The sequence below is a fragment of the Macaca thibetana genome, chromosome X, assembly GCF_024542745.1.
Source record: "Macaca thibetana thibetana isolate TM-01 chromosome X, ASM2454274v1, whole genome shotgun sequence".
NCBI lineage: Eukaryota > Metazoa > Chordata > Mammalia > Primates > Cercopithecidae > Macaca > Macaca thibetana.
Window position 1 is genome coordinate 15,217,119 of NC_065598.1, and position 15,458 is coordinate 15,232,576.

Below are 15,458 nucleotides of genomic sequence, written 5' to 3' on the forward strand. Positions count from 1 at the left end.
TGAAGAAAATGGTCTCATGATCAAAATGGGTTTGTCTCATGCCTTCAAAATAAGAAACATCTAGAATCAGTGTTTCTCAATCTTCTTTTAGTTATTGTGGTCTTTTAGACCTTTTTCTTAATAGTTATCCCATGAAATTTTAATATCTTAGATATACTGTTTATCTGCTTACATACTGTGATCATTTGGAGGACTACTGATATCATCTGGACCTGTGTCCTCATCAAATTTCATATTGAATTGTAGTCTCCAATGTTGGAGGTGAAGCCTGGTGGGAGGTGGTTGGAACATCAGAGTGGATATCTCATGAATCATTTAGCACCATTCTCTTGGTCCTGTTCTCGTGATTGTGAGTGAGTTAGCATGAGATCTGATTGTTTAAAAGTGTGCAACACCTCCCCCCTTGGTTTCTCTTTCTCCTGCTCCTGCCATGTGAGACACCTGGCTCCCGCTTTGCCTTCCACCATGATTGGAAGCTTCCTGAGGCCTCCCCAGAAGCAGAAGTGGCTATGCTTCCTTTACAGCCTGCAGAGCTGTGAGCCAATTAAGCCTCTTTTCTTTATAAATTACCCAGTCTCAGGTATTTCTTTACAGCGGTGCGGAAATGAATTAATATAACTGCAAACCACTGTAATATCTCAAATTTTTTCTCCTGGCCAAGAACAATTTACACCCTGTTGAGAATGCATATCTTGGATTATGCATCCTAGCACACACTGATTGAATTCAGCTGATGTTTCACCAGTTAAAGACTTCTCTATGCAAAGTCAAATTATTCTTCTGAAGTATACCACTCAAAAGAGCGTAAGATAGAGAATAATTATTTAGTAAGTCACATCTTGTCAACCAACAGGTCAAATCTCATTCCTTTTCTAAAAATAAGGAAGCCCACTAATATTAAATAGCATATGGTTCCCAAGTCAAAATGGTGTTCAAGTCAAAAATCTTCTACCCACATATTCAAACTCTTCCACTTACAGAGAGAGGGGTAGGCTTTGCTCCCAGAGGGCGTAAAACTATGAGCTTGCAACAGCTACCACTTCATGTGCTTGTTTATTAGCACACATTCATTGAGCTCTGACTACATAGACTTTCAGCTTCACGAGGGCATGAATTGTGTTTGGTTTTGCTCAACATTGTAGGATAAAGGAAAGAAAGAAGGAAGGGAGAAAATAAGGAAACAGACAAGGCACTATGCTAAGTGACTTGAACACTACCTCTAAGAATATTATATTTAGTGTGAAGATACAAACATACAAACAAGTAAATAAAATGAAGTGTTATAATCATTACAAATAAAAATGCGTAGACATAAATTACAAAGCAATCGTTAATTATATCTGGTTGGAGGTCAAGGGCAAAGTGAAGTGGGTTACAAAAATGTTTACGGAGACAAGACTGCATTAGGACTTCTGTGGGCCCTAAAACACTCTTGCCTTTGTGGTCCCCTTCCTCCATAGAAAACATATTTAAAAATAATAATCATAGTACAATGAGATGAGTATAATTATCTGGGTGTTCTAGCAGCACATATCCTGGATGTCTGGCAAAGACTTCCTCAGATCAAAATGTTTACGTGAGAAAGACCCTAAGAACAAGGTACAAGAGTGGCTGAGAGGTAGGGTAGAGAAAACAGCCTGTTCAAAAGCTGGGAAGTGAGAGATCTATGTATGACTGGATGGAAAAGAGAGAGAACTTGTGAGAGATGAAGATAGGGAGGGAAGTGGAGGTGGAGGGGGTGTCAAACTTTAGCAGGCCCTGTGTTAAGGGGTGTGGCTTTAGCCTAAGGATAATGATAAGCCATTTAAAAGTGTCTATATTAGGAATTAACAGGACCAGGTTTACATTTGGGGCATTCATTCAGGCTGTATCACAGACAATCGACCGGTAGATATTCTAGGGGGACCTCTGGGCTCCCTCTTCTAAGCCAATACACCCATCCCTAGCAGCTAAGAATACTGGCTATTGAAGGCTCACAGCTGAGTCCTTCAATGGGAATTGCATCCAGCCACAGTGAACTGCCTTTTTCAAGGATAGACCCTCTCCCAGAAGGCACCCACAGGCATACCTGGTCAATGTGGAGATACAAAGGCCCTGCTCCCTTAACTCAATCAGGAATAGCCCCAGCTCCCGAGCTTCCAGAAACATTAGCTGAGGCTTCTATTGTAACCATGTTTCTGGTTGTTTCTCCCTCTGCCTAATCCTACTCTATTTGTTACCTGTTGCTGCCACAAACTCAACAGCTTAAAAAAATACACGTTTATCATCTCACAGTGTCCATGGTCAAGAGCCTGGGTACAGCCTAACTGGTTCTTCTGCTCAGGCTGCAAAGCGTAGGTCAGACTGCATTCTCATCTGGAGATTTGAATGGGGAAAAATCTGCTTCCAAGCTTACTCCAGTTGTCAGAATTAATTTCCTTGTTGTAAGACTGAGGATTCCAGCTTCTTGATGGCTGTTGGTTGGAGGCTGTCCTTGGTGCCTACAGGTCACCAGCAATTCCTAGAGCAAGCTTGTCTAACCTGTGGCCTGCGGGCCACCTACAGCCCAGGGCAGCTTTGAATGTGGCCCAACACAGATTCGTAAACATTTTTGGCGAATTTTGTTTAGCTCATCAGGTATCGTGTTCGTGTATTTTGTGTGACCCAAGACAATTCTTCTTCTTCAAATTTGGCCCACGGAAGCCAAAAGATTGGACACCTCTGTCCTAGAAGCTGACCACAGTTTCTGTCACATGGGCTTTCCCAACATGGCCACTTAGTGAATCAAGACAGCAAGAAGATCTCAGAAACAAATCTGCTAGCAAGACAGACTCAGATATAATATAAAGTAATTGCAGGAGTGTGACATCTCATCACCTTTATTGTATTCTATTCATTAGAAGCAAGCCACAGGTACCATACTCACTGAAGGGGAGGGCATTATATGAAGGCGTGAATACCAAGAGATGGGAATGATGGGAGCCACCTTAACATCTGTCCACCACACTTTGCCTTCCTCACTTCTTAAAGGTGTATCTCCTGAGCACATGCCCCAATAAACCTGCTGTATGCAGCTACCTATCTTAGAGTTTGTATGCAAGGAGGCACACTGGAGGCAGGGAAGTGAGTTAGAGACTACTGCTGTAACTTTAACTATGGGTGATAGTGGTGGGAAATTGAGTAGCAAATTTTATTTTCATTAATAAATGTATAATCCTTGTTCTTAGAATTTAGAATTATTCATGCCCTATCTGGAAATAGAATCAACCTAAAAACTACAAGGTGTCTTCAAACAAGGATACACACAACAAAAATAATTCATTTCTAGGGCTGTAGAGCAGACTAAAGATAACCAATAAAAACAAGACTATGTTCCACAGTGTGAAAATAAATTTCAGACCGCAATCAGTCATACAATCAAAAAGAGATGATTATTACTTTATTAAGTTAGCACAGATTGGACTTTTACAAATTGTAGAAATGGTCAACAAATAGAATTATCCTATTAGGGGCTGATATTCAGAAAATATATAAGCAACTGTTGGTGTGATAACAGGATAAAATTCTAGCCTGTATATCAATACTTTCATTTTTAGCCATCCATTTACAATAATTACTTCTCACTTTTGTTTACTTAGTCATATGCAGAGTGATATAAGTGATCATCAAAAAGGATCCATTTTCAATGATTTCTACACCATGTTATATGTATTCTCCACTGGAAAATTTATTTTTCCTTAGGTCTTTGAAGTGTGAAAATATATATATAGTCCTGATCTTATTTCTAAAAATGCTTAAATCAATAACTACAAATACCACATGACCACATTTATACACTATATTGTCAGAAAAATATTTTAGAATATTTTGAGTCGCCAATAGCTTATGATTTCAGTGGTGTTTGTGGGTATAATTGATTGCTTTTCAGTTTCAAGCACATTCAAAATTTATTACAAAAGAAGAATGGTGAAACAAAATATATGATCTGCTCTTGGTATTTCAGGATGCTCAGCAGTCACACAGAAACAAATGTTTAACTTCTTGAGGAAGCAGAACAACAGCCCTTCAGAGAGGGGTAAGCCTCTCATCCTCTGTCATGAAGGCATCATTAATGTGCCCTCCCTTCATGTCCAGGGGATCACAGGGGATGCCATTTTCAATTGTGTTCATGTTTTCACACTTATCTTCAGCGTCATCCACTTCAGATGGTTCTTTGTTCTTTCTAAAAGCACATAAAAAAGAGTGATTGGCTTCTAGAAGGACCATAACCATGGTTGCATATGGTCTTCTGTACGAACATGGAGAACAGGAAGGGAACAGGAACCTTAGAACAATGAAATAATTAATGATATTGTGTAATTTTCAAACAAATTTCAAAGACCATAAAGAGTTGGTGAGGTGAAAAGATACTATCAAGATGAGAAGTCTGTATAGATGACATATACATAGTGATCAAAACAAGTGGTCTTATTTAGAATACTAAAATCAATATAGATGAATATGTATATGAATGAATATGAGTGTATATGTACATATATACACATAGACATTCACACACACAAATTGCATGAAGTAATGTGAATAAAATGTATAGTAAATTCGCAAGTTTAAAATCCATCTCTAGGAGAACAACTCAATAACAATTGAATTGTTAAAAGTAATAAATTCCTCTCATGGGATTTGACAAATTAATGGTCTGAAAATGTTGAGTGAAAAACAAATAGAAATGAGCTATCAGAAAGCAAATTAACATTACTTGGTAGAAAATAAGTACTATAACTTCAGAAATTGCTGCTTGGCTCTACTCATTACAAAATAGTTGTGTTAATTTGCAAGTCACAATTTCGGAACTCAGAGCACATTTTCCCTAACTACTTTACAACCTGTAGTTATAATTCCAGGTCACTCCAAAAATTCCATATGACAGGATAAATTTTTGAGTTTCTCATAGTTTCACCCTTTGTAGACCTTGCTCACTCCAACCCAAGTAATATGCAGATCTGTAATATTTCTCTGGAGTGTGGAAAACTGTAGACTCAAATTCAAAGGGTTTTCCTGTCTTTTGTGAAAGACTAAAACAATGAGACAATTATGTTTGATATCATGCAGTAAAAGAAAAAAGAGAGGTGGGTGCCTCTAGGCAACCAAAAGAAGGAGGGGTTTCCCTAAGGCTTATCACAGGTTGGATGCTGGAGCACCACTCCATGGTGACACCATAGAGGAATGATGTTAGGCATGAGGCTCCTGGACTTGCAAAGGATTCTCTTGTCCCACGAATTTGTGGAAATGCCAAATAGCAGAAACGAAGAGATCATCTGGCTGAGATGTTAGGCACTGCAGTGGTGACCAGGGTAAAGTCCCACCACTATGGGAGTCCCTCAAGACCTTGGTGAGTCTCTAACAGGTGAGGAGATGGTGAAGGTACCCCAATGATGACTGAGATGGAATTCTTATTAGTCCTGCATGAGAATGTGCTTTAAAGAAGATGGTGGAAGAAAGTGGAGAAAAGAGAAAGCCCTTTTTTTATAGAAGAATGCCAACGAATATAGAAAGAGTAATAGGAACAGAAACTCACCACTATAATAATAATTGATTCTGATGATGATTATCAATGGATACTAAACCATTATGTGAGGGATGGTTGGAGAACAGGATATTCACATGGTCTCAAGATATCACCCCCATAAGCAAAATATTAATTATAAAAAGACACTTATATTTTGCCAAAAGAGAAATCTAGTGAAAATTTCCAACAATGAAAAAAACTGACAAGTCTGTCCTGATGTGATACACTGAGTAAATCACATATATGTTTTTCCTGTGTTCCAGCCCCACCCCTTCCAATTTGTTTTGACCTGAATCTCATAATGAGGAGCTTAATCAGAAAAAATCCAAATTTAAAAATGTTTTGCAAAACAGCTGATCTGGACTCAGCACAGAGTAGGCATTCAACTCTATGGGTGGATGAATCAATGAAAGTAGATTAATGGCTGACTGGCTGGATAATAAATATATGGATGGGTAGAAGATGGGTGGGTGGCTGAACAAATGATGAAGGGTGGATGTATAAAATAATAAATGAATGTAGTTCAATTGCTGGTTGGCTAGATGATAAATTAATGGCTGGCTGGCTGACTGGATGGATGGATGGATGGATGGATGGATGGATGGATGGACAGATGATAGATGGTAGACTGAACAATTAGATGTATGTATGTATGGACTAACGTTGTAGGTAAAGTTACTCAGGCAGTAGCCCTAGGTAGACCTTGAATGGGCTTTACCACAAGAAATAAGGAAGGAAGGAAGGCAGGAAGAAAGGAAGGAAGGAAGGAAGGGAATTTTACACACAAGAAATTTCTTATATCTCTTGTATTTTAGGCTTTGCTGATGGTTTATTAAATAATTTCAAATAGTTGTTCATTTAAAACAAAGATAAAGTAGAATTCCCATTCTGTAGATCCCAATGTCATCATTTGAAAGTATTTTATCATTGCATATGCCACCATTAAATATCACAATTAGACACAATAGGCAATCACTGAATTGCAGATGCCACATTTTAAACATTTATTAATAAAACTTCTGGCCCAATGCTGGGTTGAAAGTCAGGAGTTGTGGTCCTAGAGACCTAGTGAAAGACAGGCTGCTATATTTTTCCATCCTTGGGGTGAAGACACAGCACTGGCCATGCCAAGCATCAGCAATCAGCAATCAGCATGGGTTGGGGTGGACATAGATTTTAATGTGATGAGAGGATCCTCCCAGGTGAAATTACCCACCAGAGGATTAAAACACTTTGGTTCCTCTTCCTGTAGATAGGTGTATTGTCACTTTCCACATCCTCCAGAAAGCAAAGGACATCGACATTCTATAACCATCAATCACATCACTTCCATTCATACTATCCAACATTCACTAACAGCTACATTTTGAGTGTCTACTATGTGTATGGAAGAAATATAGTTCTTGTCCTAAAATGAATTCAATGAAAGGGAAAAATGCCATATACACTTATCCTCCCTCTCCCCATTTTAATGCTTTATAAGAGAGAGGAATGTTTCTTCTAAAGATGAAACGGTAAGTAGCAAATGTCTGTAAATTATCATTAAAAATGGCTATCTCATGTAAATTCCCCCAAAATCACTCCTCACTGGGCTCGGAGTGAATAATTTTCCACAACAATAAATAGATTGTGGACAGCAAAATTTTACCCTGATATTTGTATATGTTAAGTATGAAACCTGTATTACAAACATTTTAGTAAAGGAAGCATTCTGAAGTAGGTGGCAATGCAACAATAGTCTTAGAAATAATGATTGCCGGTGCCTATTTTCCAGTTTCTTCAGTTAATAAAAAAAGTATTTATGGAATCAGAAGAAAAATGACAAAGAGCTAGACATACATGATCATTACAAGGAATCTCGCTTCCCCCTTCCCAGCAACAAGGAAAAATGATTCATCAGGCATCACAAATGAATGGGGAAAAACTAAAAAGGAAGATGTAAACAAATGAGGACAAGTTTTTCTTCTTTAGAAGAAGAACAATATCTCAAACAAAAAGATTCCAAGGGGAATTGCTGTGGAAATTTATCAAACTGAGCTGTGTCAGTGACAAATTAGGTGCATATTGTTCTTTAACAACCTTAGATCCAGTTGCAGAGTCCTGGCATTGCTGGACTTTACAAATTGCAGTGTCAGGAACTTGCTGCTTGGTGGACATGATAAGCAGCTCAAAGGTTATCTAACAGTAATGTATCACTTTGTCACGTTTCATAGTGTTTGCTGTAATAAACTGATTCACTACCTGTGCGTTGCTTTTACTAAGAATAATAAAACTTAACTATCTTTCTGGATCATTCTGATTTGATGTTCTGCTAAAAACATGAGTTCTTTTTCCTGAAAACTAAAATCAAGTGTTAATTACTTATGCTATTCCTGCAATGTCAGGGGATTCAGGAAGAGGATGAAAAAACTGATTAAAATACCTGGAACGAGCTCCTAGGAGCCCTGAGAGTGAATATCTCTCATATATCTCATAAATATAGAGAGAAGAGGGACAAAAGAGGGGAGAAAAGAAGTATCAGGTGTGGCCCTCAGAGCTAGGGGATGTTGAGGAACAGGGTTTGCTCTGTTTTAAGATAAAGTAAAGGTGCCAAAAGCAGAAAGAGTATTTCTGTCTCCCTTCTAACAAAATAGAGCTGACCGCCGGGCATGGGGGCTCACACCTGTAATCCCAGCACTTTGGAAGGCTGAGATGGGCGGATCACCTGAGGTCAGGAGTTCGAGGCCAGGCTGGCCAATATGGTGAAACCCCATCTCTACTAAAAATACAAAAATTACCCAGGCGCGGTGGCACATGCCTGTAGTCCCAGCTACTCGGGAGGCTGAGGCAACAGAATTGCTTGAACCCGGGAGGTGGAGGTTGCAGTAAGCAGAGTTCTCACCAGTGCACTCCAGCCTGGGCAAGAAAGCAAGACTCCGTTTAAAAAAAAAAAAAAATAGAGCTAAAGAGGCCAGGCGTGGTGGCTCACGCCTGTAATCCCAGCACTTTGGGAGGCCGAGGTGGGCAGATCACAAGGTCAGGAAATCGAGACCATCCTGGCCGACATGGTGAAACCCCCTCTCTACTAAAAATACAAAAAAATTAGCCAGGCGTGGTGGCGGGCGCCTGTAGTCCCAGCTACTCGGGAGGCCAAGGCAGGAGGATGGCGTGAACCTGGGAGGTGGAGCTTGCAGTGAGCCAAGATCGTGCCACTGCACTCCAGCCTGGGTGACAGAGCGAGACTCTGTCTCAATAAATAAATAAGTAAATAAAGCTAAAGAGCCAAGATCCAAGCATAGCCAGAAAGACAATAAAAGACAGACAAATATGATTTTCAAACAGGACAGAATCAATTACTGGGGAATTGAGACTGTCCTCAGAATCACTCTGGATGATTCTGGGGGAAAATAGGGTTACTGGAATGATTTGAGGGGGCACTGTAGCACAGTGAGATTGATGGACTTTGAAATCAAACCTATCTGGTTTTAAATCCTGTTACTATTACTTTTTAACCATATGACTGTAGGCAAGTTGCTTTACATGCGCCATATAATAGCAATGATAATGCTAATGATAATATTAAGTATTTATTACATGGTAGAAATCAGACTAGGCGTTTTGTATACACCATCTCACTTAATTCTTACTGCGATATTATGCATATTTTATTATCACTGTTTTTCAAATCCATTGTTTTAACCACTCAACCACGACTACGTGCCTCATCCCTGTTTTTCAGATGAAGGAACTGACACTCAAATATGCAGAGTAACTTGTCTTTCAGAATGAAACAAGATTGGTGAAAGGAGTTGACCTAGAACTCTATTTACTCTCCCCAGGCTTTACTCAACACACTTACATTAGATTTTTATCAGGTATGTATATTTAAGAACAACAAAGAAAAACACTTGCTATATTCGCTATGACATTCTCATTTTATTTACAGCTCTATTTTTAAGACTATTCATTTAATTAAGACTTTGTAAGAATGTGAAGTTTCAGGATATAAAAGTGTTGACTGAGCCACATCCCCTTGTGTGAAAAACAAGATTTGTGAAAATCCAAATGCATTTTTATTTACTATTGACCTTATGGGAATAGAAGTATAACTAGAAACAAACCAAGCAAATTTACTAATGACTCTACTCAGCTGGGAGCATTAGCTAGGGTTCTATGTCCTAAGTCTTTGACCTGGCTTTGTTACTATAAGATTATAATCTCCTTCTAGGCAAGGACCATCCATGTTATTTATGTTTGTCTCATCTACAATACATACTATAGCTCCTATCACAGAATGAATGGTCAATAAAACAATAAAATATTTTTACTTATCTGGGCTCTGGTTTCTGGAGGGTTGGACTTGAATCATTGTTAAGGTCCCTTCCTAAGACCCAGTTGTGATCTTAGATCCAATTAAGGTCTAACATTATAACAGTCTATTTATATACTGGATTCAATATCAATTCTAGTATGTACATGTAAATCTGAAATTGTGCTGTGTCCATGACTCTCCTTATAAACCACAAAGTTCCAGGTTATATAAAATTAGCACTTTATAACTGCTTTTTATGATCATGCTAGTAACTTTAATAGATATAGCACTTTCTAGCATGTAAACCACTAGGTATATTCTCTGATTTTGTCTTCTCATCATTACACTATTTAAGAAAATATTGTCATCATTTTCCTTATGTGACCTGCTCAAAGACACAGCTAACAAATGCCAGAGCCTGAGACTGGAAACCAAAACCAAGAGTCTTAGTTTAGTGCTCTATTAAAACACACATCACATTATCAACTTCATCACCATCACCATCATCACCATCACTATCACTATCACCATCATTATTATCACTACCATCATAAAATTGACCATATAACTAACATATCTACTTCTAGGCTGTGGCTAGACACTAAATCTAGTAGAGACATTATTGTGAAGTATATGCAGTTCGTCTTGGTTGCCTTCCCACTTGTTCTGGTCCCTGATTGTTGCCCCAAATTTTAAAAATCACTTCTCCAAGTTTTTTCCTTCAACGAATCTCTCATTTCCACAAACTGCTATTCTCAACTAGAGGGCAATAAAGAAGCAGCCTCTTCTAGGTATTTCACAAAGAGGTGGCAGCTGTAATGGTGTGCTACATCTGGCTGGCACGGCTTTTCAAGGGCTGATTGCTAAATACTCAGAATTTTTCAGCCTTGATGGGAAACTGGCAAATGCTACAAATCAGGGTATTTTTTAGATAGAGAGCTGGTTAACCAATTCACCACTATTGTGGTGACCAGTAGACCTCATAGGATTACTTGCATTTTAAAAAAGTGTTTATTCAGCATGGTAGTGGCATCAAAACAGACACATAGACCAATGGAACAGAACAGCAAGGATAGAAATAAATCCATGCATTTATGGCCAGCAGATCTTCAACAAAGGTGGCAAGAACACACAATGAGGAAAGAACAATCTCTTCAATAAAAGGTGTTAGGAAAACTGGATATCTAGATGCAAAAGAATGAAACTGGATTGTTGTCTCACGCCAAATACAAAAATCAACTCAAAATAGATTAAAGAATTAAACATAAGACCTGAAACTGTAAAACTACTAGAAGAAAACATAGGAGAAAAGCTCCATGACATTGGTCTGGGTAATGACCCCAAAAGCACAAAAACAAATTCAAAAATAGACAAATGGAATTTACATCAAAATAAAACATTTCTGCACAGCAAAGGAGTTAATATCCAAAAATACATAAGAAACTCAAACAACTCAATAACAAGAAAACAAATAACCCAATTTAAAAATGGGCAAGGATGTGAATAGAAAATTTTCAAAAGAAGACATACAAATGGCCAACAGGTACATGAAAGAATGCTCAATACCACTATCACCAGGGAAATGCAAATCAAAACCACAATAAGATACCACCTCATACCTGTTAAAATACCTATTATCAAAAAGACAAAACATAGCAAGCATTGGTGAGGATGTGGAGGAAAGGGAACCCTGGTACACTACTGCAGGGAATGTAAATTAGTACAGCCATTATGGAAAACAGTATGGAAGTTCCTCAAAAAATAAAAAATAAACTACCATATGATCCAGCAGTCCCACTCTGAGTATATACCCAAAAGAATTGAAACCATTATATCAAAGAAATTTCTGCACTTTTACGTTCAACCCAGCACTATTCACAACAGCTAAGGTATGGAATCAACCTAAGTGTCCATCAATGAATGAATGGATAAAGAAAATGTGGTACGATGAAATACTATTCAGCCTTCAAAAAGAAGGAAATCCTGACATTTGTGACAATACCGATGAACCTGAAGAACAGTATGCTAAATGAGGTAAGCCAGGCACAGAAAGACAAATGTCACATGGTCTCATTTATTTGTAGAATCTAAAAAAGTTGAATTTATACAAGCAGAGAGTAGAATGGTGGTTGCCAGGAGCTGGCGTGGGTGGGGGGAGATGTTGGTCAAAGACACAAAGTTTCTCTTAGACAAAACAAATAAGTTTGGGCAATCTACTGTACAGCATGATGACTACAGTTAATAATTATGTACTGCATACTTGAAAATTGCTAAGAGAGTAGATCTTAAATGCTTGCCCCCTAAATTAAGTATGTGATCTCCTCCCCTAAAATAAGTATGTGAAGTGATGAATATGTTAATTATTTGATTTAGCCATTTCATAATATATACATATATCAAAACATCACCTTATATACCATAAATATATACAACTTTTATTTGTTAACACCACCTTAATAAAATAAAACAAGCATTTAATAAAATCCAAGCAATGAGTTGGTGAATTGGAGAAGTTTCTACAGTATGATGGAAAATACCAAGATATTTTCCACAATATCTTGGTGGAAAAGAGATCCTTTCCCAGCACCTCTTAATCATAGCAATAGGTTAAGCTGATCTTGGATAATAATAATTACTGTTTATTTACTGCACACTATATCCTAGGTACTTTATACACATTTATGTCAGTCAGTCCTCATGAAAGCCCTGTGAAACATCATCTCCCTGTTGCAGAGGGAGAAACTGAGATCCCTGGAAATCGGGTGACTCAACTAAGATTATATAGGTAAAGGGAATAGCTGGTATTTGAGTTTACCTAGTCTGGGCTCCATTGGTTGCATACTTGCCACTCAGTGTCCCTGAATAACTAATATAATGGTGTTATTGGCAAAGATAACAGAATTGCTAAAGCTTTGCTGAGAAATTTCCTCAATAGTAAGTTTAAATATATATACGTGTGTTAGATGACTCTGGCACTCTTCTCCATAGAAGCAGAATGGTGACTTAGATAATCCCATGGTCCTTCCAGGTCTTCTAAGTTTAAGATTCTGTACCACACACATATACACCATGGAATACTATGCAGCCATAAAAAAGGATGAGTTTGTGTCCTTTGTAGGGACATGGATGCAGCTAGAAACCATCATTCTCAGCAAACTATCGCAAGAACAGAAAACCAAACACCGCATGTTCTCACTCATAGGTGGGAACTGAACAATGAGATCACTTGGACTCAGGAAGGGGAACATCACACACCGGGGCCTATTATGGGGAGGGGAGAGGAGGAGGGATTGCATTCTGAGTTTTACCCGATGTAAATGACGAGTTGATGGGCGCTGACGAGTTAATGGGTGCAGCACACCAACATGGCACAAGTATACATATGTAACAAACCTGCACGTTACGCACATGTACCCTAGAACTTAAAGTGTAATTTAAAAAAAAAAAGATTCTGTACCACAAAAACTATGTTCATTATTACCTAATGTATGGGTTAGATTGTTGAACATTCCTTTGACCGTCTTCCTTGAAACTAAAGGTTTTGGGGGCAACTTCTATCTTTTCTATGATTAGAAAGGGCTTTCACTGCAATTTTCAGGGCTCTCCCCACTTCAGACTGCACCCTCTCCTCACATTTGAAAGAACATTTTGTCCAGGAGAAACCCACCACAAATTGTGTCAAACTTAAAACACAACAAACAATTTATCTTCAGAAGGTTGTCATAATTTTCCTGATTATATTTGCTAATTATCGACGCTCTCCCGGTTTACACAAGAGATTTGTCCATCTGCTTTCCCAGTTTGAACATGAAATAAATTTGTGAAGGCAAGTTTGTGACAACAGCTTCACTTCTCCCAGGCAACAAATTATGATGCTACACACTCAATTATTATATTACTGCAGAATCTGCTCAGAAGGAAAGAGATAGCTAATCTCAGCACAAACTAGCTGAAAGACCAGCAAATGGCAAGATCATAAAATAACAGTAACAGCTAACACTTACTGAGCACTCACTGTGTGCCAGATACCACTCTAAGCACTCTATGTATTAACTCTTTTTATCCCACCAAGTTAATTATTTCCAGTACGCCTCACTGTCACTCTAGAAAAGTTATCTATTCGCAAACAGTAAAGATAAACTTGACCAGCTTGACTCTAGCACCACAAATTATATTCTCCTAAGCTCAGTTTCCCTGACTTATTGTGCTTCCTGATATCCATACAGTTAACAGATTATATACAAGGGCAGAATCTAAGAGATAAATACATTGGGTCTAAGCAATCTATCTCCAGAGTCCATTCTTCTAACTCCTACACTATATTGTACAAGTGAGGAAATTAGAAACCAAGTAGATGGAGTGAATTCACTAACGTTACAGTTGTTAGAACACAGAATCACAGCATCTCAAGATTAATATAAAACAAAAATATTAAACACAGGTATTCAAGCATTGCATGAGAATATTTCTCAATATTTTCAAAAGAAAAACCAAAACGAACATCTTGTACCAAGTCTCTTTACATTACATGTCATGCCAAGATCATCAAGAAAATCAGGTAAGTGTAACTGGATCCTAATCTTTGAATTTAATTTGAGGACTAGACACAAACCATATTTATTTCATAGCGTTTTACTTATCATTTGTGAATAAAACGACAAAGCCCAAGATTTAAAATTATTACCTTCTGTTAGTTACTAAGGTGAAATATGGAAAGTAGTAAACTTCAAGAGAAGCATTTAGTCAAACACATACTTAGCCAAACACATCCCACATGTCCCATGTAGGAACCGACACTTTTAAAAACCATGTCCCTGTTATTTTCAAATGCATGTCACTGTAATTACCACTTACCAGAATTCCTCTTCCTTAGTATCAGAAAGAAAGGTTTACAAGCATTAAAGTCTAGTGAAAAGCTGAGGATTTTTCCCACTTCTCCCCTGGATTAGAGGTACTGGTTAACAAAATCATGCTGAGAAATCCTGTCTCCTCTTCTTCTCCACTACCTCAGTAACTTCCCCACAGGTCTTAAATTCCCTCTTGAAGCAGTATCAATAATTTAGACATTGCAGTTTGCAAGTGCCCCCAGAATCTAAATGAACTCAAGAAGTGAAACTCTACCTATAAATTATTAAATTGAAAGCTCTCAAACTCAATGAATTAGAATAACCTGAGTATTTATTAAAATGCATCCCTTCAGAGATTCTAATTTAGTGGGTTTGCAGTAGGGCCAAGGAACCTACATGTTAAACGAGTATTCCAGGTGATTCTGGTGCTGAGAGTTGATTTAAAGGCCACGAGCAACACAGCTCTATTCAATATCATAGGCACACAAGGGATGAGTGTCCATCAAAGGGAGGGAAGTATAACAGTACAAAAGCATCTGGGACAAGATGGTAGTCCGCATGCACTGGGCTAACAAGAGGTAAGCCAAGGTAGGGAGGCATGGAACTATGAAACTGCTGGCATTTGGATGTGGATGACTACCAAAGATTAACTCTGCCTACCCAAAAAGTCTGTTTAGCTCCTTATACCCAGCTTACAAAATCACAACACAGATATTAAAATTAAGCCTGGATATGAAACATTTATGTGGTACAGAATAGAAGGAAAGGTAGTCGT

General features: G+C 38.1%; 2 protein-coding genes across 2 annotated transcripts in view; both read right to left on the reverse strand.

Moving 5' to 3' along the window:
- Window positions 1-15,458, reverse strand: part of PIR (pirin) — a 517,051-nt gene that overhangs the window by 250,792 nt on the left and 250,801 nt on the right. The gene's annotated exons all lie outside the window — the stretch shown is intronic.
- CLTRN (collectrin, amino acid transport regulator) overlaps window positions 3,393-15,458 on the reverse strand; it is a 44,128-nt gene continuing 32,062 nt past the window's right edge. Inside the window, exon 6 of the mRNA XM_050777668.1 lies at window positions 3,393-4,201. Within this exon, the coding sequence (XP_050633625.1) occupies window positions 4,045-4,201 (157 nt within the window). The 3' untranslated portion in view covers window positions 3,393-4,044. The remainder of the gene's footprint in view (window positions 4,202-15,458) is intronic.